The sequence below is a fragment of the Lontra canadensis genome, unplaced genomic scaffold, assembly GCF_010015895.1.
Source record: "Lontra canadensis isolate GAN:19392208 unplaced genomic scaffold, GSC_riverotter_1.0 scaffold17, whole genome shotgun sequence".
Taxonomy (NCBI): domain Eukaryota; kingdom Metazoa; phylum Chordata; class Mammalia; order Carnivora; family Mustelidae; genus Lontra; species Lontra canadensis.
This window is the reverse complement of record NW_022631011.1, coordinates 10178880-10204112: the sequence shown is the minus strand read 5'-3', so window position 1 is coordinate 10204112 and position 25233 is coordinate 10178880. Positions and strand designations below refer to the sequence as shown.

The 25233-nt window shown below is 42.4% G+C and overlaps 1 protein-coding gene across 13 annotated transcripts in view; it reads left to right on the top strand.

Moving 5' to 3' along the window:
* FHOD3 (formin homology 2 domain containing 3) overlaps positions 1–25233 on the top strand; it is a 456486-nt gene that overhangs the window by 339329 nt on the left and 91924 nt on the right. For 3 of the 13 annotated variants that reach the window (XM_032859585.1, XM_032859580.1, XM_032859578.1), the window contains 4 exons: positions 218–565; positions 962–1036; positions 5907–6014; positions 22290–22424. In XM_032859585.1, coding sequence (XP_032715476.1) covers positions 218–565; positions 962–1036; positions 5907–6014; positions 22290–22424 — 666 coding nt within the window. The remainder of the gene's footprint in view (positions 1–217; positions 566–961; positions 1037–5906; positions 6015–22289; positions 22425–25233) is intronic. The other 10 variants (XM_032859589.1, XM_032859587.1, XM_032859588.1 and 7 more) reach the window with 6 other exon arrangements.

Genomic DNA, 25233 nt, shown 5'->3' with positions numbered 1-25233 from the left:
CCGGCAAGTCTTGCCTCCCAGATTGACAGGCCCAGGGCGCCGGGATTGTGGGGCAAACTGAAGCTTCTGGTGGTGGGCTTCCATGCTGCAGGTCAACACACAGCTGGATTCTGGAGTGAAGCGGCCGTAATGGTAGTGGGGTTCCTGTGTCTTGTTCGCTTTCCTAACCTTTGCTTCCCTTTCCTTTCCCCTGCTTCCTTCCTCCCTGCTGGGTCAGCAGAGAGGCCAGACCTGCCTCGGAGCAGAGCCCCGCCGGCGAGGATGCTGCACCCGAGAGCTCAGCCCTCTCCAGGGCCACCTCGCAGGGAAAGTGGCTTCCAGCCAGCCCTGCGGTGGGGAGTCCCTTGCGCAGCGGGTCCTCTGGGCCTGCCCTCCTGTCACCGCCCCTGACCCCTGCCTCTGCCTCCCGGCCCTCGTCTACGGCACCTGGTCCCCTGAAGGCATCACCGACCATAGAAAAGCTGCCCTATGTGCCCCACAGCCCTTTCCACCTCTTCTCCTATGACTTTGAGGATTCGCCCTTGTCCGCCAAGGAGAAGGAGGCCGAGGCGCAGAAGGAAAGCAGGTAGATCCCGCCTCCTGGAGGCCTGTGTGAGCTTCACCCTGGGAGGGCCACAGAGCACGTTGCCTGCACCTTCCTGCTTGCAGCTGTGTTTGTGTGGCTTCCAGTCCAACCAGAGGGCAGCTGTGGCGTCAACTAACTCCCTAACCACTAACTAACTACCAGGGTTCAGGCAAGAGTAGAAAATTGTCATTCGTTTGAATCAAAGAGCTCTTCTATTACATAATTACTAAAAATGGATTTTTAAGCATCAGGTTTTTAAAAATATGCATGGTCTGACAAAATTGATACATTTTGCCCCTACCTGTGTGGGCCTTGTTTGACCTGTGGAGTGTAGCACGAAGTGTTCTGCCCTCTTTTCTTGCGGTGTTTTGAGTGGGATTTTCCTTCCTTTAATAGTCCCTCTGATTCCCCCCATTTGAGCACGTATTCCATGTCTGAACCTTACAACTTCCGGTCTTTCTCTTCTAATAGGTGGGTGTCTTTATTTTCTCTCCCTTTTCTAGAGCTTTCTGGTTTGATTCTAATGTATGTGGGTTTCTTTCAAAGATCACCCCATGAGATGGCAAGCAATTGCGGTTTGAATCCCTTCACAGGCATTGATGCAATTACATTGTTAATTATGAGCGCTCTGATAATTCCTGTAAAAATTGGAGAGAGGAGCAGAGGGAGGGAGGTATGCAAGTCAACTGCGCAAGAACATTTGGGCAGCTGCTCGTCACGTGCCTGTGTGCCTGCCCTTCACAACTGCCTGGCTTAGGAGTTCTCTGCAGGGTGGGGAAAGGGGGACAGAGGGTTTGAATATTTTGAACCATCAATTGTCCAAAATCAATGATTGATGATACTATGGCTTCTCTCTTAGAGTGATAATCATTGGTAATACTTATCTATTTATTATGAGCCGGGCCTTATACTTTCCATGAAATTAACATCTTAAAGAGTTAATGCTGAGAGGTAGTTTCTGTTACCAGCCCTTATTTATGATGAGGAAACTAAGGCAGGGACAGCCAGGGAAGTGGGGAGTGGTTTCTATCCCAAGCACCGTACTCCAGGTTTTGGTCCTAACTTGTACATTGTACAGTTCTCTTTTAGAGAGTCTGTCTCTCTCCTTCTTGGGCTCACCTGTGCCACAGCTCCAAATACCAGGCCTGAACCTTGACCCCTCCCCACCAGGGGTTCTTGAGGAAAGTCCTTGTCAACAAAGTGCTTTTGCCCGAGCCTGCATTTGGGGGACCCTCGATCTGGGGGCCGAGCGAGAAGTTATGCCTTGTTTTGAATGAAGGCTTGTGGGACCCAGACCTGAAGAACAGCTCCTTCACACCACAAATAGGACCAGTTGCAACAGGTGTTGGATACTCCATCTAACAAATATAATTAATTTAGAAGTGTGACCATCAACCTTTCTGCTTATATACAACCTAAGAATATTTTGAAACTTCCCTCAAGGTTTTTTTTTTTTTTAATTAAAGGTTTATTTATTTAGAGACAGAAAGAGAGCATGCACCCATGGTGGGGGAGGGGCAGAGGGCGAGAATCCCAAGCAGACCCATGAGATCATGATCTGAGCCGAAACCAAGAGTCAGAGGTTCACCAACTGAGCCATCCAGGTGCCACATACTTCTCTCAAAGTTTTAAATAGCCTGCCTGTAGTTTTTTGTTAGGAGTTTAAACTGTTGTAAAAGATATAATTTGTCTATTATGTATGTGCTTTAAATTCCTTTTTGTCAAAACCTTGGGGTTTCCTATTTAAATGATTAAAGTCTGGGAAACACCTGCATATGCCTCATTGGCAAAGCCTGTCCTGAGATGAATGAGGCCGAGTTTCTGTCAGAAAAAGTCAGACTTCACATTTCAATTCCGATACATGCATGTCCCTGTGACAACCATCTCACTTCTAGAATTGAGAAGCAAAAGTGGACAGACTGTGAGTTATTTGGATAATTGTTCAGGTATTTTGGCAAAAAAAAAAAAAAAAAAAAGCATTATGCTTGTTTTATTACCTTCATGTCATTTCAGCACAATTCCCAGGTAGGTGGGCAGGTAGTAGAAGTGGTGTGTGAGGCCTGGCTCTGAGGTTGCTCCTGAATAAACTAGGGCCTTCTCCTTCTTCAGTATTTCTTAAGGGTTTCCCTCAAGGGGGAGGCTTTCCCATACTATGCCTTCGCCTGGTATCCTGGAGGTTTTGCCACTCAAAACACTGCCCCACGCTGACTTGGCCTGGGTGAGGGTGTTGCTTTTTTCCCTAAAAGCAGAAGGCAGTTGTGAAGGGGAGGCAGGAGAGGAGAACTTGGAGACCCTAGGAGTGGCCACAAAAAGAGCAGATACGGAACGCGTGGCTCTGAGCTCCCCTCCTCTTGATTCCAGGGTGGCATGGTATGCCTGCCGGAGTGCGTGAGCTCCACTTTGAGCACCTTACACTACAGCTTCTCTAGAAGTCTCTTCTAGGTCTCAAACTGTGGGCTTGCTGGATCTCTCACTTGATTTTTCTAGAGCATCTCCGACACGGCTCTTAGGTCCTCCAAGAACAGTATTTCTGTGCAAGTTAAGAAATGTACATTTGACTGGAATAAAAATAACTTGGCAACCTCGTCTTCCCCAGTAGGGTGCTGTTAGCCCGTGAGGGTGACTCTGGGCTTCCTGGTGACGGTCTCACAGGCTCTGATGGAGCTTTCCTGGGCTCAGGTCCCTCCCACTTGGTCGTTGCCTCTGCTTATAGTCCTGGGGGATGGGAGTATTAGAAACACGTACATTGCTGGAATGAACGTACACATAAATTAAGAAAAACAGCTTCTTGTTTGTGCGTAAGGATTGCCTTATAGTTAACCAATAAATTTTTATAATTTTTAATCTTTTGTCTGACAGGAATCTGAATGCCGTATAAATATTGTTTGTACCTATTGATTTTCTGATGTTCACTCACTGTGGTTTTCATGGAGTCTGTACAGCCCAGTGGTGGACTGCCACTGCACCGGTTCTAGTAGATACCAACCAGGTAGTCTGCATAAAGGGCCAGAGGAGAAAAGCACAGTGAATTGAGAGGGTTGTGTGATCCAGTTTGTTGGCTGAAATTGGGAAGCAAAACTGAACAGACTGGGAGGTATTCCAATTTTAATTGCTCAACCGTTCGAAAAACCAAAGCAGGGGGAATATGCATTATGCTTGTCTTTATTTCCATCAGGTCATTTAAACTCCATTTTAGGAAAGTAATCCTGTTAAAACACTCTCCAAGATGTCCCCTTTTGGTGGGAAGGGGATGGTTTTAGATGCTTGTGTAGAGTAACGGGCTGAGTGCCCAGGCGGCTGGGGGATGCAGGGCCGCAGCCCGAGGTCTCAGAGCTCCTGACCGCAGCCACCTTCCCTGCCCACGTCACAGTGCTCTCTACCCCCTTCTCCGCCTCTTCTTCGCTCGTGAGCTTTTTTCTCCTTCCTCTGCTGCCTCCTTTCTTGGTATGCTCTTCTCATCCTTTGCCTTTTGCCTTCTCCGTGCCCTGTGGTTTGGGAGCACTCTCAAAAAGTCAAACCAACCCTCACATGGAGAAGCAGTTAACCTGTTAGACACATAGCGGGTTGGGTTTTTCAAGAGAAGAGAAAAGGAATGCCCAGAAGCCACGTCCTATGAAGGTGATGTGTTCATTGAGGAGGACGGTGGGGTAAGATTGCGTGAGCTGAGCCTTCATCTGCCTGGTGGCGAGTCTCAGTCCTAAGCACAGGCCTGACATGTGATCCCGAATACACATGAAGAGCGGTAGCTAAGCACACCAGACTTAGCAGCACAGGATAGATTTGGGGTAATATAAATATTGCGCTTCCCATTAAAGCAATGTAATTTCTGAAGGCAAATGGAAAATATATGTCTATATTCTACTTTTTAAAATAGATGGCCTATTTTTAATTTTTTTCTATACATAGCTTTTGATTTGGAGAATGTTTTTATACAGTTGTAATCTAACTTGGTATAAATAATATATTCTGATGTTTTACTTGAGCATGCATATAAACATTTCTCGTACTATCACATATAGAATTGGCAGTCATTTTTAATGGTTGCATAATATTCCAGCAATAAGTAACAGATCACACTTTTTCGCCATTCTTGCGTCGTTACCTATTTGGGTAATTTCTACCTTTTCTACCACGATCTTAATAATGTTCCAGTGACTATCACCATGCATGACATTTTCCATATGCAATTAACCATAATTATGTTAGCTTCCCAAAAGTAGGCTTAATTCTGTGAAAAGATATCTACATTTGAAGTTAAGTTGCTTCCCAGAATGATTTGTGTTAATTTCTGTTGATGGAAGCTTGGACTGGTTTCACTGGGTGTAGGAAGCTCTTTGTATCTTTGTACACTTATAGTGACCCATGGGGTCCCATACACCCAAATACAGTGTCCCCAACCAGTTTAGGTAAAGGAGTCAGCCCTGCCTTGTGGCTGAGCAGATTGAGAGGCAGAGCTCATTGAATCTCATTATTTGTAACTCATCATGAGTGTCTGCTCCCCAACCCCTCCTTCCCCACCACAAGGGCTTCAGGTTATGATATGTTTTCTGGGAACACACTGAGGGATAATAGCTAAACGCAAGCTGCTAAAAAGGACAGCTATTCTAAAAAAGAGAAGGAAAATTCTAGAATTTTACAAATCCCAAAACTTGTCAGAGATGACTGGGAAATGATAAAGGCTCATTTAAACCCGGTGGCTGTACTCTTGGTTCAAAAAAAAAAAAAAAATATATATATATATATATATATATTGGCTGAAAACGTGAATACATGTACCTCTGGTCAACAGGTCAGTCCTAAAGGTCTGAGGACACTTTCTCCTTGGTCATCGAGCACGTGACAAGATGACATTTAATGAAGGGCATTGATTGGGAAATACCTAAGGCAGAATTTTTACTACGATGTTTGTTTAGCTCATCATGTGGTATTTTCTATAGATCTTTAATGGATTTAACACTAGTTATACCACCATGGGAAGCATGAGGAATCTTCATATTTTCAAATGAAAATAATTTGGATTCTTTGTTAGCAAAAAATATTAACATACACTTAACAAGGAAATATGAAGGTTTTATTTAAACCCTTTGTCATATATCCTGCTGCCTCAATGTTGGCATTTAGGAAACCTCTCTAAATGAGAAGTAATCAAAACAAAGCTGTTAGTAAGTCGGTTAAAGCAGTTAGTAAATTAGAATAATCACTAATGGGATTAGCATTTCTAAGCCTGTTTTTCTTGCAAAAATTAAGATTGTTTGCTAAATGTTATTCATTTACTGACTTGTACTCCTTTCTTTGCTGTCCTTCCACACTCCTCCCCACCTTAAACTTCTGCACTGTTTAGATACAACAGCCTTGGCAACACCTCTTATCACTCAAGACCTTCTGGATCTGCTGTGCCTGCCAGTCCCACATCATCTCTCTCAAACCCACCGGAGGCTAGGCCAGAAAGGTAGGTTTTGTAAGAAGCATGCTGATCGTGTCACTGTCCTCCAGTGAAGGAAATCAGTTTAAGAGTAACTAAAGGAAAAGTATAAATAAAAAGCATAATCTGAGGTGTTTTCCTTTGCATAATGTAGTCCAGAGGCAAGAATATCTTCTCTTTCTACTATCTACAAAGTAAATATTTTATTAGAGGTGATATTTGTTACTATTGTCTTATCTCCCTACAAACTTCCCATAGAAAGTATAAAAATTTGTTCCCAAGTATGTAAATGTGAATGCTTTGATTGACCTGTAAAAAACCATTCTAGGTGTTTTGTGTAAGGTCTGCATTTTGTCCTATCAACATCGGTTTTTACCTTGGAATGATTAACTCCATATAAGTCAGGAGGTAGTAGGCCCATTAAGGTCAATGCCTTAATGTAATTAATCCAGGACCTACCAGAAGAGAAAAGAATTGCACGGGTCCATGGAAGGAATGTAACTTGGCAAGAGTATTAGACCACTAGAAATTAACTAATTATTACTTCTGGAAGCGAGTGATTGCACAAGGATGTGTTTACAAGGAAAAGGTAAGACCTGTAATTTTAGAACAATTAAAAACAGTTACCCTTATATGGTAAGAGTGCTGAGTTAGAGAAGACTGGCTAGGGTTACAACATACTCACTGGGAAGTTATTTAATCCCTGAGGGTGAAATGCCACTTATGCCAACTCTTACCTTAGAGGGTGGTTTTGATGAGCCAATGAAAAGGTACCCATGGAAGTGCTGTGTGAACCCCACTATGTGGGTCAGTGGGAAGTGACAATCTGTCATAAGAAAGAACATCCAGTATCTCATGATCAGAAATCTAGACAGGAGCAATTCAGAGTTTGCCTCAAACCATGAATTAAAACAAACTTGACCTGTATTCCATACTCTGATCGTCTTCTGTGTATTCTGAAGTACGTTTTGTTGAGTGTAGCTGGTGATTAGAGGTTTGGTTGGGATGGAGAGCAGACAAGACCTTACAGTCCCAGGAAGAGGGGGCTGTCCAGTAGGCTTTATCTCACCACCCATCACATTAATTTCCAAGGTGGCACCTAAGCACCTTGTTGTCAAAATCTCAGGCTCCACAGCCCAGCATGGCCCTGGACTGGGCATATCTGGGCTTAGTTAGGTCTTGACAATAAGATAACAAGTTGATTACCTTGAAGACCCTGTCCTACACCCTAGGGTACCTCTTCTTGGGATCAGTTGAGATAACTTCTGGTCCCAGAGAGGTCACCAATGAAGAGGATCCTTATCTTAAGAGATGTGAGATTGAAGGCCAAAGTCAGGAATATTAGAATCTTACTGATATTACATCTCAAATCTTACACATGCTAGGTGGACAGCAACTTGGGAAGAAGTACCAGGTCCCATTCATTGCTGTGTCCCCCATAGTACCTGGGGCCTGGCTATGGCAGAGATGGCAGGAAACATAGTTGAAGGATCAGGTGAATTACCCCCTTATTGGTTGGGGGAATATAATTTGTCTGAAGTTGACAAATTATAAGGATGGGAAGTTTGCAGGTTTCCAAAGTCCTGGGTTTTGTGGGAAATTTCCCCCCAGGTCCTAAAGAGGAAGCTCCAACCTCTGCCTCCTTCCCATCCCCTGGAAGCCCAGTTCCAGGTTAGAGCTGGGGAGTCCTCTGGAAAGACCCTGCCTGTGTCTCCTTCTCCATCTGGCTGAGAGTCTCCTGGAGCCCAGGTGGGGCGGGATGAGGATTAAAAGAGGAAAGTGGGGCTGGACCCCGGAGTGTTTGGGGAGGAGCCTAGTCTTCTTCCTGAGACCTCCGGAGCTGTTAGGGTTTGGAAGCATTGGTGAGGTGCTCTAACACATCCATAAATGGACCCAGTGGGTTGAGGCCACAGGGACAGAGGCTGCCAGAAGCTGTGTCTGAGTCCAAGAGAGTTGACCATGCCCAGGAAGGGCAGTGGCCGTGGGGCTTGAGAGGAGCTATGGGTTTGGGCAGACTTGGAGGAGGGTGGGAGCAGGGCTAGTAGAATGAGTGAGGGGTCAGGTTTGCTCAAACGTGAGGGTGTTAGAAACTAGCAACTGAGACAGAAGGTACTGGAAGAAAAGCAAATCGAAGGTGATGTTTAACCTGGGGCATGCAAGGCATGAGGAGTCTGTATGACACCCAGGGAGATGATGGGGGGCCCCAGGGAGGTGGACCCGGTGGTCCTTGGCTGGAAGAAGGTAGTCCATGAGATCCCTCCAGGCAGCCTGCTGACACCTGGTGACCAGAGAAACCAGTAACGGGGCCTTTCCTCTCCTAAGTGGTCTGTTCTCTCCTACAACGGTCTCTGCCATAGAGAGTTCTTTACCTGCACCTTTGCCACATCCACTAGCAAGTAAAACTGCAAAGGATTTATTACTTCCTTTACATTTGCATGATTTTTCCCAACTATCACTGTCTATGGCTTTGAAAAACCATGTGATGAATCATTTGAAACATCAGATGTGCTGTTCCGTTATTAAGACCAGCAGGTCCCTAGGCATGACTGTGCCACCATGTTTACTCTTGCCTTGCTGGCTTATATTGGTGACTGTAAAAATAAGGAGGACCCCAACTCCAACTCATGCTTGCTTACCATCACCCAAATGTATGATGTCAGTTGTACATATCATAATATATAATTTAATGCAGCTTAATTTTTTTCTTTTTCATTTTTGACTACTGGATTCTTTGGATGTCACTCATAATCTGTTTTCATGTTTATGACTATTTCTTGCCCTGTTAAGGTATATGATTGTTTTTACTGGGGTATATGCTTCAGTAGAATTTATAATGCTATTGAGATGTTTTATATACACATAATTATTGAAACCAAGATGAAAAACTCAGGAAAGACATTAAAGCATTACGAACAAGAGTTGCATTTTGCAGTGAGAAACCATGTCTTCTGTTAACACACTCCTGACGAATAAACAGCTTGTCAGGGTGCTGCTGAAAAGATCTAGAAGTCTATCCCCTTGATTTGGAAATAAGTCTCCTTTCCCGGAAGTCCTAGGAGAATCAAACCAACTTAAACACCTCTTCAGGCAGGTCGGGCCACTTACAACAGGCCTAGATACCACCAGGCATCATTGCGAGCTTAGAGTTTTCCGTATTTTTCCCAAGCATACTAGCATATTGGACACTAATCAAATTTGGAATGATAAGTTGACCTAGAAAGGAAGAACTGAAGAAACAATATACAGAATTAAGTCAAGGCATGGGTATGAAAAGGAAGCCATCTCCGGATCTCCTATTACAGCCTCATTTATAGGGCTCTCTTTCAGAAACAGCGTAACGTTAATTTTCATGAAATCAGAAGTTGAGTTGTGCCAAAACAAAAGAAAACAAGAAAACCAGAACTATTTGCAAAGGCCCTCGAGGATATGAGAAGCAACCATTTACCGAAAGCAGACTTTCTAAATGCTTCAATTTTGAAAATGTGCTTTCTGAATGGAAATGTTCTAAATATTTTTATAAGAAAAAATTAGAAGACTATTTGAACCATTCATGTTGAGTATTCAAATGAGACAAACAAGCAAACAATAATTACACCACAGCAAATATGTCTGGGAAGTTTGGAAGAGCAGACGGCACTCTCTTTCCATCCCTGCAGTGACATCTCCATCTTGTGGGCCTTTTCAGAAATGGTGGCCAGGTGCTTGTTTCGTGTGGTGACCTCAGTTACTGGGTGACTGAAGGGGGGTCAGAAGTCCAGTGCCTGGATTTGAAAGTACTTTGAGTCCGTCAGTCTTGGTGCTGGGCCTGGGGAATATGCTGTTAACAAGGCCCGGCTTATACCATGAAAGGGGGCGTTAGGGGCACACACTGAGTGCTCCATGGGAGCACACTGGGAGAACCCTAGGCCCAGATTTCAGGCGGTCAGGGGGGGACTTTGTACACTTATTGAGCTGAAACCTGGAGGGTCAGTATGTGCCTTAAGCCATGATTGTGTTCTCTCTTCCACTTATAACAGTACCATTGGTGACTGGAAAGGACAGTCACCTGCCTGTTCTATAGATTCCTATCAAGAGCCTTTAGAAAAATTCGGGAAATGTCTGCCCCATATAGTTGTCCTAGCAGAGTTTTTCCTACTTCCTGGATTGACAGTAAACCCACGTATAAGTAATGGCAGCTCCATTGGGAGTAATAATGCATAATAAGGGATGAGTAAAGGATGCAACTTTAAATTTTATTTTTATGTGGGCTTTGCAAGTACAACACACAGCATTTAAAAGGTTACACAATAGTAATACACTGTATAAACTACTCTGCGTTCTGCTTTTTCATTTAAAAAATATGTCTTGGGGGCGCCTGGGTGGCTCAGTGGGTTAAGCCGCTGCCTTCGGCTCAGGTCATGATCTCAGGGTCCTGGGATCGAGTCCCGCATCGGGCTCTCTGCTCAACAGGGAGCCTGCTTCCCTTCCTCTCTCTCTGCCTGCCTCTCTGCCTACTTGTGATCTCTGTCTGTCAAATAAATAAATAAAATCTTAAAAAAAAAAATATATGTCTTGGTCTTCCCCCCACCCACAGTACTTTAAATTATTACATTCTTTTTAATGGCCGCATCCTGCTTTTTTCTCTTTATGTACCCAATTCCATACTGATGTCTTGCTGTGACCAGTGACAGTGCAGTGTAATTCGTTCCTCTGTGTCATGTGGTGTATGTGTGGTTATCCATAGGATAAGGTCCTAGAAACAGATTTACTAAGTCGGTTGTTGATGCCTTTTAAATTTTGCCAAATTTCTCTTTGTGAAGACCGTACCCATTTTGATTGTCAGCCATAGTGTGAGAGAGTTTGTTTGTCGATTCCCCTGCAAAAGGATCATTCAGCTTCTAACCATTGCTCACCTGGCAGTGAAGAGTTATATGTCAGTAAAATTTAAATTTGCCCTTGTCTTACCATGAACATGATTGAGCATGTTTTCATATATCCACAAGCCCTTAATAAATACTTCCTTTTCTGGGAATGTTTGGTTCATGGTCATTGAGCTCTTACCCAAGTGTGGAGGTTATTTATAGACTCTGATAAGAGCAGCCATTATTTTCCTCAGTCACTGGTCTTTTATTTCATTTCTGGTGGTTTTGCCATACAGAAAAATTTAAATTTTATGAATTAAATATATTAATCTTTTTTTGTCTTCTGGTTTTGTGTTCCTCATGAAGCAAGCCTTTTCTCCCGTGCTTGCTTCCAGAATTTCAAGCTACAACTTTCACATTGAAATATTTTATCTATCTAGAAGTTCTTTTGGCATATAGCATAAGGCAGAGACCCACCTTAAATGTTTTTGCTTGTTTGCATACTGTTTATTGAATAATCCATCATTTCCCTACCAATTCATCATACACTGAGAGGTACACAGATTCACGCCTGGGTCTGTGTTCAGACTGTTCCGTTAGGTGCATCTCCCATCTCCTGTCTTCTCTGAGGCTGTCGGGTGCTCTCCCTCCTCCCAGTTCTTATCTTTACCAGTCAGTCAGTCATCTTCGGAGGGGACTGCATCATGGGCTACCTTGAAACAGTCCTGTTATTTTTGTCATCTGCTATTGTGCGGTGTTTTATGGTGATTAATATATGGAACAGAGAATGAGGGGTATCTGGGGAGCCTGAGACTGAGCAGTGAGGACTAGGAGAGTGGGAGCCTGCTGTGTTGAACAGTGACTTCTCCCAAGTCAAGCCCCCCCTTGTGGAACCCCCTTCAACACCTGTCTCCACCACTGGTGTGGTAACTTCTTCGCCAGAATGAGGATGTCCGTTTCCATGCATTTCCTGCCTATTTTCGGGCTCTTCTATTTATTTATTACCTGCCTGGAAGGCCTTTTGACTCTTGCTCTGACTGTAACTTGCTATTACCTCTGTCTTTTCCACGTGGGCTCTCTGTTCTGCATGGATATGCGTGTTCATGTCCTCTTGTTCTGGTCAACTTTGGCTTTTATAATCTCTTGCCTTCACTGGTACCTACATGTGCCTTGAGGTTTTATTTGTTTGGTCTTCAAACCACCGCTTTCTTCAAATACATGATCCGTGTGGTTTTCTCGATCTCTAATACTTGCTGGTTATGTTCCATCACATGATCTATACAGTACTTTGTTAAAAATTGTGTTAGTGGAGTCAAGGCCCCCACTGTCTAGTGGAGATTTAAAGTTTTTTTTTTTTAATTTAAGTTGGTCAACGTAGATTTTTTTTAAATATTTTATTTACTTATTTGAGAGAGAGGGAGAGAGAGCATAAGCAGGGGGAGCAGCAGAGGCAGAGGGAGAAGGAGGCTCTCCACTAAGCAAGGAGCCCGATGGAGGACACGATCCCAGGACCCTGGGATCATGACCTGAGCCTAGGGAGACATGTAAGCTACTGAGCCACCCAGGTGGCTCCCCCATAAAAGTAGATTTAAAAAAATACATAAACCTCGAAAGTCACTAAGAAAATCCTGAATAGCATATAAAATAGGATAAAAAGCATAGCCTTGCTATGTGATCCCAATTAATGGCACCCGGTCCATAACTGCCAATAGGAAATAAAAGGCACCAATGTGGATTGAGTCTCTACCATTCGGAGCAGTCGTGTTCTCCTTTTACCATGTAGACTTCCTTCTTGCGTGCCACTGATTCCTGATCCCAGTCTTGTCACGCTGGGTTCCCGTAAGGCTCAGTGGGGTGCTCTTTAATCGCCTGTGGCACAGCCGAAGTGCAGGAAGGGGAAGCACGGGTGCATTGGCCACGGGAGTTGGTGGCGGGTTTGGCTCCCTGATGGCAGCTTCATGCGGTGACGCCAGGTGTTGGGGGACCGTCAGCCCTCTGTACTGCAGGAGGACTCTGAATCCTCAACAGACTCGAGGGACTCTCCTCTCACATGTGTTTTAGAGCTGACTCCTCACCATTCCTCCTATGAGAGATTTAGTTCCAGATCTCTGTCATGCCTGGACTAGCTATTGAGAAGTAAATGTCCTTCCGAAATGTAGATCTTAGCAGGTGACTTTTCCTGCTTAGAAACCTTGAATGACCCCCACTGCCTATCAGTAAAGCCCAGCCCGATTATCACCAACAGGATCACTCCCGTTTGGGTCCCACATGCACCTTCCAGCTTCCTTAGTCATCATGTCCCCCACCCTCACTGTACTTGAACCCCATGGAGATGGAGAGCCACCATGAGCATACCAGGCTCTCCTGAGGCCCCTTCCTTCAAATATGCTCTGTTCTTTGACTCACCTCTCCTTTATTCACTCACTGGATTCCTCCTCAGCCTCCAAAAGCCATGGAGATGACATCTGTCCTATAAAAGTCTTCTGAATTCCTCAGACAGAATGAACTATAACATCTCTATGAGTTCATGTACGCTTTGTTTCCAAAATGGGGTTCACAAATCTACAGTGATCTGTGGTAGTGGACGTGGGTCCTTCAAGATGGGTAACTTCACTAGACTGGCCATTTTATTATAGGATTTGGGAAAAATCATGAAGACAGGACTATGCTCTACAGGATCCATGTTTACATGACTTATAAAGAGATGGTTTTTCTTTGTGCCAGGCTAAAAGCACTCTGGGCTGATCTCACGCGCCTTGCCTTTTCCCGTAGGACGACTGCTGCTCCTTCACTGTTGGGCAGCCGCCATTTCTCTGTCTCCCACATGAGATTCCCCAGCCCCCTGTTCGCTGCCCTGTCCTATATCTCTTTGTCAAATCAACAGGGGAACAGGTGCCTGGCCAGGTTTAACCTCACAGAATCCTCTTTTCTTCCTTTGGAAAGTGGGATTAGAATAGATTTTTTTTTAAACTACATAATTCTCTCATCCTTGCTTATATACAAGGTAAGCATAGTAACCTTAAAGGGTACGTATCGTAATTCTGTTGGAAGTGAGAACAGTGTGCGTAACACTTCCGAGTTAGGTGAGATCTCTCACAAGGAAATGCAAATATCACTCCTCAGAGAATGCAGATGGAAGAGCGACACCCACAGAGCTGGGAAAAGCAAAAAAGAAGCCTTAAACCCATGTACCCGTCTTTGATGGCCGAGGTCTCCGGTATTGTAGCAGTGATGATGGAGAAAAGTTGCCAGTTTCTTGGGGCTGCCTCTGGAGCTTGCTCATTTCATTTTGAGAGCTGAGTTGTAGCCCGGAAGTGTGAAAGAAGATTAACATTTCATCATTTCAGGGCAAGCAGATGCCTTCTAGAGCTAGGCACGACCGAGAATTACCTCTTCTCCTGTGATCCTTAGATCGGGTGACCCCCAATTTCATAGCCAGGCTGTGAGGACAACCTCACTGTTCTGCATTGTCGAATTGCCATTTTATTACTATTCTTTGATCTCTATATCTTCATATTAAATCATCTATTTGTGAATTAAGTGATCATGTCAAATATCAGATAATTTGTGAGCTTAGTTCAACTTCTGTTACTGTATCACCAAGGATAATTTTTTAATAAAAAATGTTGAGATCTGTTTCTCTTACAAATAAGACTTAACTCCAATTTATCAAAAGGAGTGTGTGTGTGTTTAAATAGCTTGTACAGTAATAATTGACCTAAAAAAGCTGAGCAGAAATTTTGATGTATGTATATGCAGGTGAAACCATTATCACAATTGGAATAATGCAAATATCTGTCAGCCCAGACATGTTCTCATGCCCTTATGTGATTATGGCTGCCACCCCTCATCCCAAGCAACCACGGGTCTGCTTTCTATCATTATAGATTAGTTTACATTTTTTAGACATTTATATAAATGTAATCACACTGTCTGGACTCTTAGGGAGGGGTTGACTTCTTTCAATTAACATAACCATTTTGTAAATCCATTCATTGTATTGTACATTTAAATACTTCATTCCTTTTTATTGCTGACTAGTACTCCATTGTATAAATATACCACAGTTTATCTGTTTACCTGTTGATGGACATTTGAGTTGCTTCCAAATTTTGGCTATGAGCATTTGTTTGCAAGTCTTGGTATGGAAATGTGCTTTCATTTCTCTTGGTTAAATACCAAGAAATGAAATGGCTGAGTCCTATGGTAGGAGCTTGTTTAGTTTTTTAAGAAATTGCTGAGCTGTCTTCCAAAATGGTTGTATACTAGAGTACCGCTGGCCTCATAAAATGAGATGAAACATCTTCCTTGCTCTTGAATTTTCTCTAAGACATCGGTCAACACTAGAGGTCTGGCATAACAGGCTTGTTTCAATGCCCAGCTCTGCTATATCCAAAATGGGATGACTCTGGCCCCCGTTTCCTCAACTATAAAGGGGAGAATAACGGAACTTCGTGCAAGAGGCCGTCGGGTTAAAAGAACCATTTCACATAAAAGCACTGCCACACAGTATTGTCTCCATAAATGGTAACTCTTATTACCAGCCCCATTTCAGTGAAATGGAATTCCTGTTTCAGACATATTGGCGGGGGAGGATTTAACCAGATGGGTTTCTGGGGCAGCCCCTGGGGCCTGGTATGGCCAAGATTAAATATTGCAATTCCTCTCCCTCAGAGTATATCATCTGCTCGGTTGCAAAACCTCTCTCTGGCTCCTCTCCACCTGCATTCTTAGGTGGCTTCACTCGGTTGCAGTTGCCTCGGGTGTAACTAACATGACTTCAGCTTTCCAGCTGTGTTCTGGGGTGGCGCGCCGTCCCGGTGACTCAGCCGGCTGGAAGCCGCTGCAGGAAGGTTCAGATCAAACCCCCAGCCTGCGCTTGCCTTTCAGCCTGGAATTGCCAGGGTCCTATTCCAGATCTAGCCTTGGCGACGGCAGCTTGACTTCTCCCCCGCGTTTAGAGATTTTTAGGCTCCCCACATAAAAGGAGATGTGGCATGTACCTGTTGTGTCCCAGATGCTGTTCTGAGCAAATTCCTACCTACACTCGTGTTAACCTGACAGTGCTTCATGAGTGGCAAGTAGTATTGCCACCATTTTACAAACAAGTGAACTAGGCTCACAGGTGCTCAATGATTGGCCATGCTCAGGTTTTCTGTAAGCCTTGTGCTCGTTCCTTTTCTCCATAGCTGGCCCTCACACCAGCCAAGGTTAAACATCACAGCAACTTCCAATCACTGCAGGTCTTTTTCCTGGAAAACTGAATATGAAAGATAAAAATCTGTTAAAGATATCTTTATAAGGAGAAAAACTTACCATACTAGCTTGAATTCTGGTATTTGGGTGTTAGGGGGTTTTTTGTTTGTTTTTGTTTTTTAAGGAATGAGTTGGGATAGTGCTCCTTGTATGGTCTGAATGCAGTCCAACACTGATAGTATAGGTTGAGCCCATTTCCAGAAATAGGATTTACAAGACCAAGTGTATGTTTTTACATGTTGGCTTATCCAGGAGACCTACGGAAATTTAATTTATTAATTTTATGTTTCTAGACTTTTGTTTCCAGTATGACCAAAGTGGCTTATATGCATCTAGGACAGAAAAGCTCATGGTGGGGGCACCTGGGTGGCTCAGTGGGTTAAAGCCTCTGCCTTCGGCTCAGGTCATGATCCCAGGGTCCTGGGATCGAGCCCCGCATTGGATTCTCTGCTCAGCAGGGAACCTGCTTCCTCCCTCTCTCTCTGCCTGCCTCTCTGCCTACTTGTGATCTGTCTGTCAAATAAAAAGAAAAAGTAAAGAAAAGAAAAAGAAAAGCTCATGGTGGGGGCAGGGGTGTGTGTGTCTTTTTATTCTCCCTTCCTGCTACAGGGGTCAGTGTTAGGGTGCTCAAGAGAATGGATCTTGAGTTGTTCAAGGCATTTTGTTTCATTTCCAGAAAAGAGGAACCATTCTGCATTGCTTTGAGTTAACAGCTCACGTTTCAGTTCTTCCCAAATGGAAATTATTAAGGAAGGAGACTTCACGTGTCATTAATGCTGCCTGACAGTGCAATTGCTGTGTGCCAACCAGAGAGTCACTAGGAGAAGGCTCCTTACAAGGTCCAAGTGGGCATGAGCACAGTCTGCAAGAAGGAATGGCCTATCCATTTGACTAAACTGGACCGTCCTTAACTTTCTCAGGTTCTAATGCTACTTTAATTTTATATAGGCTCTAATACAGCTGACATAAGGAAATTATGTTACGGTAGGCCACAGAGAAGCTTCACTGTGACTTCATTAGCAGTCACTAATGCCCATTAATAACTTATGTATTAAGTTTTCCCTGAAATAAGTGGAAACACTTAGAAGAACAAACTAAAGTCAGAAGCTTTACAAGGGGGACTGGCAGGGTCCTTATCTCACACTTCATCCAAGAGCCCAGACCACCAAGTTCTCTCCTATGTCTTGCCTCTGAAAAGAACTCAGAAGATAAAGCTGCTGGGGTTTAACAAACAGCCACAAGGGCATGCTGGGAAGCTGGGCTGGATTCAAATTCCCCATGAAAGGGAAAAATAGTCCCTAAAATAATTCTCTGTAGAGTACTTTACTTTTTGTTTTAAAATTCTGGAACTAGGGGCATCTGGGTGGCTCAGGTGGTTAAGCATCTGCCTTTGGCTCAGGTTATGATCCCAGGGTCCCGGGACCATGTCCCACATTGGGGTCCCTGCTTGGCAGGGAACCTGCTTCTCCCTCTCCCTCACTTGTGTTCTCTCTTTTGGTTTCTCTCTCAAGTAAATAAATAAAATCTTAAAAAAAATAAATAAAATTCTGGAACTAGACTTAACTTTTAATGTTCGGCTAGCTTAGGACTTCAAAGATATTTGATATTAAAAGAAGAACTTTTATTTTTAAAGACCAAAAGAATGATTTCAAAAAATATATTCCAGGCTCACAGAAGATTTTCAATAATGACAAAGTTCTAGAGCTATAAAGAATATTATATATAAAATTGAAGCCTCTTTCCCTTTGATTTTTTTTTCTTCTGCTGGTGATGACCACCTGAAATTGGTTTTATTGTTTCTGTACATGTCATATCTATATCTATATCTATATCTGTATATCATATATGTTATATATATATTCTGTACATGCATGATTTTGCTTTGCATGTATTTAAATATCACAGAAATACAGCTTGCTATTCATATTCTTCCAACTACTTTCTTATTTTTTGTCAACCTGCAATCTGAGACATCTGAAACAATATATCACTATGGGTTTAACTTGCATTCTTTTCCCCTCATTTCTAGTGAAGATGAGATGAGCATCATTTGTATATTTATTGGCCATTAATTTTCTTACTCAGCAAAATGTCCATTATTTTTTGGAAGGCAGCTATTCTAACCACTATACCACCAACACTCTGGCACAAATTGTCCATTATTTTATGTTCATTTTTTCCACTGAGTAGTTTCTTTTTTTCTGATGTGGAGTGGTTCTTTTTGTTGTATGTATACTAATCCTTTGTGGTTTATATGTGTTACAAGTAGCTCCTCCTAGGTGGTGGCTCTTCTTTATTCTTAAATACTCTTTAAATGTGTACAAATTTCAAATGTTAATATACATAAATGTACCAAGTTTTTCCTGTTTGATTGCCCTTTTTGGTTTCTGGTATTAAAGTTCCTTCTTGAGATCAAATATTGCAAAGTTTTGCTTTTTATATTTTCCACTTAAACTCCTAGAAATTATTTTGTGTTTGGCATGTGGAAGGTCTAATGATTTTTTTTTTATGTGGCTGCTAGTCCAATTGTTATATAGTCCATCACTTCCCCACTGATTGAACAATTCTAACATTAAGATGCTCTTAATGTTCCAGGATTGAGGAATGTTTATCATAGTTTTAAAAAATTTTTGTTAAATACCCGTTGTCAGGTTAAGACAGTGCTCTCCAATGCTAAGCTTTCTGAAGTTGTTGTTTTTTTAATAACAAGTGAGTATTGCATTTAAGGCTTTTTCTGCATCTCTAGAGATAGTCATGGTTTTTCTCCTGTATCTATTAATTTGGTAAATTACAGTGATTGATATTTACATCTTAAACATCTTTGCATCCACTGGACAAAAAAACATGATTTTATTTCAGACTTTGCAGCGGTGTTTACATTTACAGTCAGTATATAAGTTTCTATCTTCATACTGTTCTTGTTTGGGTTTTGTGTCAGAGTATACTACTAATCACATAATATGATCTGGGAGCTTGTTCTTTATATTCTTTGAAACTGTGTATGAGTAAAAAGAGCTCTTCTCTGATTATCTTATAGAAAATACTTTAAAAAGTCTGAGACTTGTGGGGATTTTTTGTTTGTTTCACTTTGGTGTGTATGGATATATCTGTAATGAATTGGTTCAATTTGTTAAGGTTAACAGGGCTTTCTTAAATATTTCTTCTTCAGTCAGACTTAGTAAGTTATTTTTAGAAAATCATCCATTTTGTCAAAGTTTCCAAACATACTGTCATAAAAATTTCTCATTTTCTCATAATTATTTTTGTCTCCTCTAATATTCATAGTTGTATCTAGGTGCCATTCTTGAATATTGTTTATTTGTATCTTTTTTCTTGAACAATTTTGACAGAATGTATTTATTATTATGTAAAAATTATAAATCAGCTTTTTTTTTTTACAAGATTTTTTTTTTTAGTTTTTCTTTATTTACCTGACAGAGAGATTACAAGTAGGCAGAGACGCAGGCAGAGAGAGAGGAGGAACCAGGCCCCACACTGAGCAGAGAACCCGACGTGGGTTTCGATCCCAGGACCCTGGGATCATGACCTGAGCTGGAGGCAGAGGCTTAACCCACTGAGCCACCCAGGTGCCCCTGATTTTGTTGATTTCCTCTGTATCTTGATTTCTCTATTTCATTCATCTTTGTTCATACCTTTATTTCCTTTCTTTTGCCTTCTTTGAGTTTATTCTACTGTTGCTTTTCAGATTATTGAGTTAACTTCTTTTCTAATATAAACACTGCAGGCAATAAATCTCCTCCTAAGTACTACTATAGAAGCATCCTATAAATCTTGATATATAGCTTTTTCATTATAGTAGCCTTTGAATATTTTCTGTGTGTTTCCTCTTTGGCCCGAGTTACTTAGAAGGGTTTACAATTTTTACAAATTTAAAAATTTTAAATTTTACCTTCTTCTGTTCAATTCAGTTGCATTGTGGTTAAGAAGGTAGCCCGTATGAAACCAGTTTTTGGCATTTCTTCATGAGCTTTGTGGCAGGATCGGCGGTCAGTGTGTGGACAGTCTCTGTGTATTTGAGACGAATGTGTCTTCTTTAACTTGGGGCATTGGGTGTATATGTTCCTTTGTTATGTTAAATTTATTAATTCAAGTCCAAAAATCCATCATGTCTGTAACAAATTTCTGTCAATCCCTGTGTGAGAGGTATGGTAAGCCTGGTCACCCTTGGCTTAGATTTAGTGGCATGTAACAGAAAAATAAATAATAGCAACTTAAGCAAGATAGTCTGGACTTCATTTATGTGAAGAAGAAATCCAATTCTATACATACCTGAATGTCTAGGGCTGATGTCTAGCTCCCTAGTGGGCCTGGAGTATAGGGTGTGGTGACTCCCATCCTGGAGCTATCAGGAATGGCCGTTTCTTCCCTCTACATCTGCCACCTCTGAAGGAGAGCCAGAGGCCACTCCCCTTCTCTAGGGAGAATGGCTGTGGGACTTATGGCAGAATATGAGTAATATCAGAATCGTATCTTTCTCCCATGCTAAGGACCCTTGTGTTCTCCACCAGGCGGCATGTTTTCACTGAACTGAAGTAGGAGTTCACTCAACCAATATTTCAGAAATAGTTGTATCTTACTTTTGGAATTTTTTTTTCAATAGATTAAGGCCTCATTGTTTATACAGATTTGTTTTGACATTATCCAGAGGTCCAACAGACTCCTCTTCCCGACAGTCTCCCTTCCTTATTTTTCATGTACTTACATAATTTTCCCTTTTCAAACCCGTTCTCCTGACTTAACATTTCCTGGGATCCCCACCCCCGTGATCCCTCACTGAAGCCTCCCACAGCTGGCTGTCCCCAGAAGGCCATCTTCGGTGGACAGTCCAGATTGTGTGTTATCACCAAGAGTCAAATCCTTTGAACATGCTGTATGTTCTTGGATGCTTCTTGACATAGAATGAAATTTCCTTAATTCCAATCAGATTTCAGACCATTGGACCATTGCTGGGTCTTTTTTTCTTCATCTGTTATCCCAACACCTGTTTTAAGATGACACAGTTATTTATTTTGAGGGTGTATATTGAGAATCTGGTGTACACTAAAATATATTTTTAGTATATGTAAAATACAAAACAGTTTTTTTCCTAAAGATAGATAGATAGATAGATTTTTATTTTATTTCAATTCAATGAACATATACTGTATTATTGGTTTCAGAGGTAGAGGTCAGTGATTGATCAGTTGTATAACACCTAGTACTTATTACATCATGTAATTAATGTCCCTCACCCAGTTACCCCATTACCCTACCCCCTCCCCTTTAGCAACCCTCTGTTTACTTCCTATAGTCAAGAGTCTCTTATGGTTTATCTTCCTCTCTGATTTTGTCTTATTTTATTTTTCCCTCCCTTCCCCTATAATCCTCCATTTTATTTTTTATTTTTTTTAATTTTTTATTTATTTATTTTTAAAAATATTTATTTATTTATTTATTTGACAGAGATCACAAGTAGGCAGAGAGGCAGGCAGAGAGAGAGAGAGAGAGAGAGGAGGAAGCAGGCTCCCTGCTGAGCAGAGAGCCCGATATGAGGCTCGATCCCAGGACCCTGGGACCATGACCTGAGCCCAAGGCATAGGCTTTAACCTACTGAGCCACCCAGGTGCCCCTTATTTTTTAAATTCCACATATGATTGAGAGCATATGATAGTTGTCTTTCTCTGACTGACTTATTTCACTTAGCATAATATCCTCTAGTTCCATCCATGTCTTTGCAAATGGCAAGATTTCATTTTTTTAAATTGATGGCTGAGTAAGAAAACGGCTTTAGATTGAATGTTGGCTCCATAAAGTCTTTCCGTAGACAGGTTTAAAATGTGTGTGTATCTCTCTGTAAAGAGAGAGAAAGTGGGGTATGGAGAGAGGATGAACCTGTATTTATATGGTACACATATTACTGGAATTATTTTGGGGAATAACAACACCCATCATTGATGACTGCTTCTATGCCAAGCATGGTGCTTAGTGATTTATATACATTACCACCTTCTTGTCCTTCCAGCAACATGAAGTGGGTTAATTCCCTCCATTTACAGATGAAGATCCTGAAATACTCAGTAATTTTCCCCCAGCAATAGCTAGGTACCAGTGGGCCAGTTCAATTCTAACTGAAGTCTGGCTTGTTCCTACTTGGGTGCTTTCAATTACAGGTCAAGCCACTAAAACATTAACTCTGTATCTTTAGGTCATCACTGAGTGGTCTTCTCACATCATCCTTTAGGCAGCACCAAGAGTCACTCGCAGCAGAGAGAGAGCGGCGGCGGCAGGAGAGAGAAGAAAGGTTGCAGAGGATAGAACGGGAAGAAAGGAACAAATTCAAGTAAGAGGAATCACAAGATTTTATAACTAACAAACTGAAAATTAAAGCATATACCTTCATGTTCTCTATGATTAATACCGGTCTGAAGGGTTAGGTAGTAATATGTTTGCTTTAGATTGGGTCTCTTGTTTTTAAGGAACAGCAAGACATTTCTGAAATGGGCTAGCTCTGGCTTGTTATAGCCTTTTCCCTCTAACCAAATGGCAGGAAGCACAGAAAACCAGCCAAATACAATTAGGAGCTTGTGTATTTGGGGGGCCTCCATTATCTAAAATGGTCTTATCCAGGCCTTCCTGAAGACAGAGAGCCTAATTGTCTTAACTTAATTTGTCATTTCCCCCTAAAGCTACTCATGTTTTATTCATATTCTATTGGATGCCAAAAGAAATTGCTTTTTCCACTTCCTGGTTTGCTTCTTTGCTCTGTGTAGAAATCTTCAGTATATTTTTTTTGAACAATAATTTCTCCTCCTATGGAGGAGAAAGCCATTCTGCCGATTACTCCCAGCCCATTATCCCACTGATTTCTCTGGTCTCCATCCAGCTCTAAGGCTGTGTTCCTGTCACAGCCTGTCTGCCCCCACTGAATCCAGGGTCACCCCATTTCTCCTCCAGCTCCAGCCTGTGCACCTGTTCTCCCAAGCCTGCTGGTCGACCTCCTTCCACTTCTCTTCCCTGAGCTTCATGCTGTGTGGTGCTCTATGGACACCTGCTTACATATTTCATTCCTTCTACTCTTCCTTCCCCTGCTTCCTCGCCTCCTCCTAATCTCCCCCTTTGTCATCTTCCCAGTCATCTCTCCTAGACCTTCTATGTTCTTTCTTGTTTTCATTTCTCACCCCATCTTCACTGCCTGTGTCCTCAGTTTAATTTCTTTGGCAAACAGTGTTCCCTTCAGTTACTACCATTTAAACCCACAAAAAGTATAAAACATTGTCAGTGAAGATTTATGGGTTCAGTAATGTTTTTTCGGGGGTGCCTGGGTGGCTCAGTTGCTTAAGCAGCTGCCTTTGGCTCGGGTCATGATCCCAGAATCCTGGGATCGAGCCCCGCATCGGGCTCTCTGCTTGGAGGGGAGTCTGCTTCTCCGTCTCCCTCTGACTGCAGCTCCCCTTGCTTGTGTTCTCTCTCTCTCTCAATCTCTATCAAATAAATAAATAAGATTCTTTTAAAAAATGCTTTTTCAGAACCCAGGATAATATGTGTAATTATAGAAATGGTCAAAATATAAGGGGAATTATGAAGTTGCCTTAACTGTAACTCTATTACATGGAAACAAATCTCCCAAGTCTTGGGTGAGATGCTAATCCTGGCTTTTGTAAGGCTGAGCTAATGGCCTGCATGAAGTAAACCGATATCATCCCTCTACTGTGATTGCATGGCATACCCTGGGCTGTGAGACTTTTCCCAAATTATACACGGAAATGCCACACCTGTATGCACCATTTCTCATGAAATAACTGTGGAAGTTGTCACGTCTGGAAAGACCAATTTGTAAAACCACTGGAGCAGATGAAATCCTTCCTGGCCAGGACTTTCTGAAAGATTTGCATATTTTGCCACCAAGTAGCAGCCGAGAATCTGACTGAAACACGTGGAAGATTCAGAGATTTGTTTACGTATATAAGGATTTTGTTGGAAAAACCAGGGTGCCAGTTCAGGGGAAGATGGAATATGTATCCTCCCCATTTCTTCTGCTGCATCTCTGAATGCAACCAGAAACCCTGAATAGAATGCATAGAGGTCTGAAAATTCTGAACTGTGAAAGGGAGGACGTGAACTGGGCACAGAGGCTAGTCTGCAAAGTTCCAAGCCAGTGAGAGTGTACCCTTGTTTTCCTCCACTGTCACCTGGTGTGTCCTCAGAGGTAACCTAAACCCCAGAAACACATACTAAGTGTGAACTGAGAAACTCAAAGAGAAGGCCTCTTTTTCTGGACCAAGGAGCAGGAAATAGAGGTCCTAAGAGAAACAGGAGAAATGTCCTGGGTTTTTTGTTTGTTTGTTTGTTTGTTTTCATAATTTTGCCCTTCTTTCCTACCCCAGCCTCGAAGCTATATTGTTACAGAGCACAATGTTGGGGGAAAATTACCCTTTTTTCCCCCCACACACACTGCAGATGGGTGCAGATGAAGTTACTGCAGAGCGTAGAAAATAAAGCCCAAGCTTTCTGGCTAGAGGAGCAGGAAGGGGGAACCAGGGAAGCCAGAAAATTATAGGAAAGTCACAAAGAGTAGAGAAATCAAGAGAGCACTCCTAGCTTGTCTCCAGTTGTGCACTTGTGGCTTAAAACCTAAATAGGATGCCACAGACTTGGAGAGCAAAATATAGGGTGGAGTACCACTCAGGTCCCAGACTGGCCACTAGGTGGGTGCACCCTGGGGCTTGATTTGGAGAAAATTAAAAATATTTGAAAACTGGGACGCCTGGGTGGCTCAGTTGGTTAAGCAGCTGCCTTCGGCTCAGGTCATGATCCCAGCGTCGTGGGATCGAGTCCCACGTCGGGCTCCTTGCTCATCAGGGAGCCTGCTTCTCCCTCTGCCTCTGCCTGCCATTCTGTCTGCCTGTGCTCGCTCTCTCTCTCTGACAAATAAATAAATAAAATCTTTAAAAAAAAAAATATTTGAAAACTAAGCCAATATTGGAACCAATGTCAGAAGGCAGAATTTGAAGGCTGAACCTAACCTAGTTGATTGTCTGCTAAAGGAAAACAAGGTTCTTCATAGAATTAAAGTAAGACCGGGAGTCTACTTTCAAAATATTTAAAATGTTCTCAATGCAATCCAAAGTAACTTGTCACACAAAGAAACC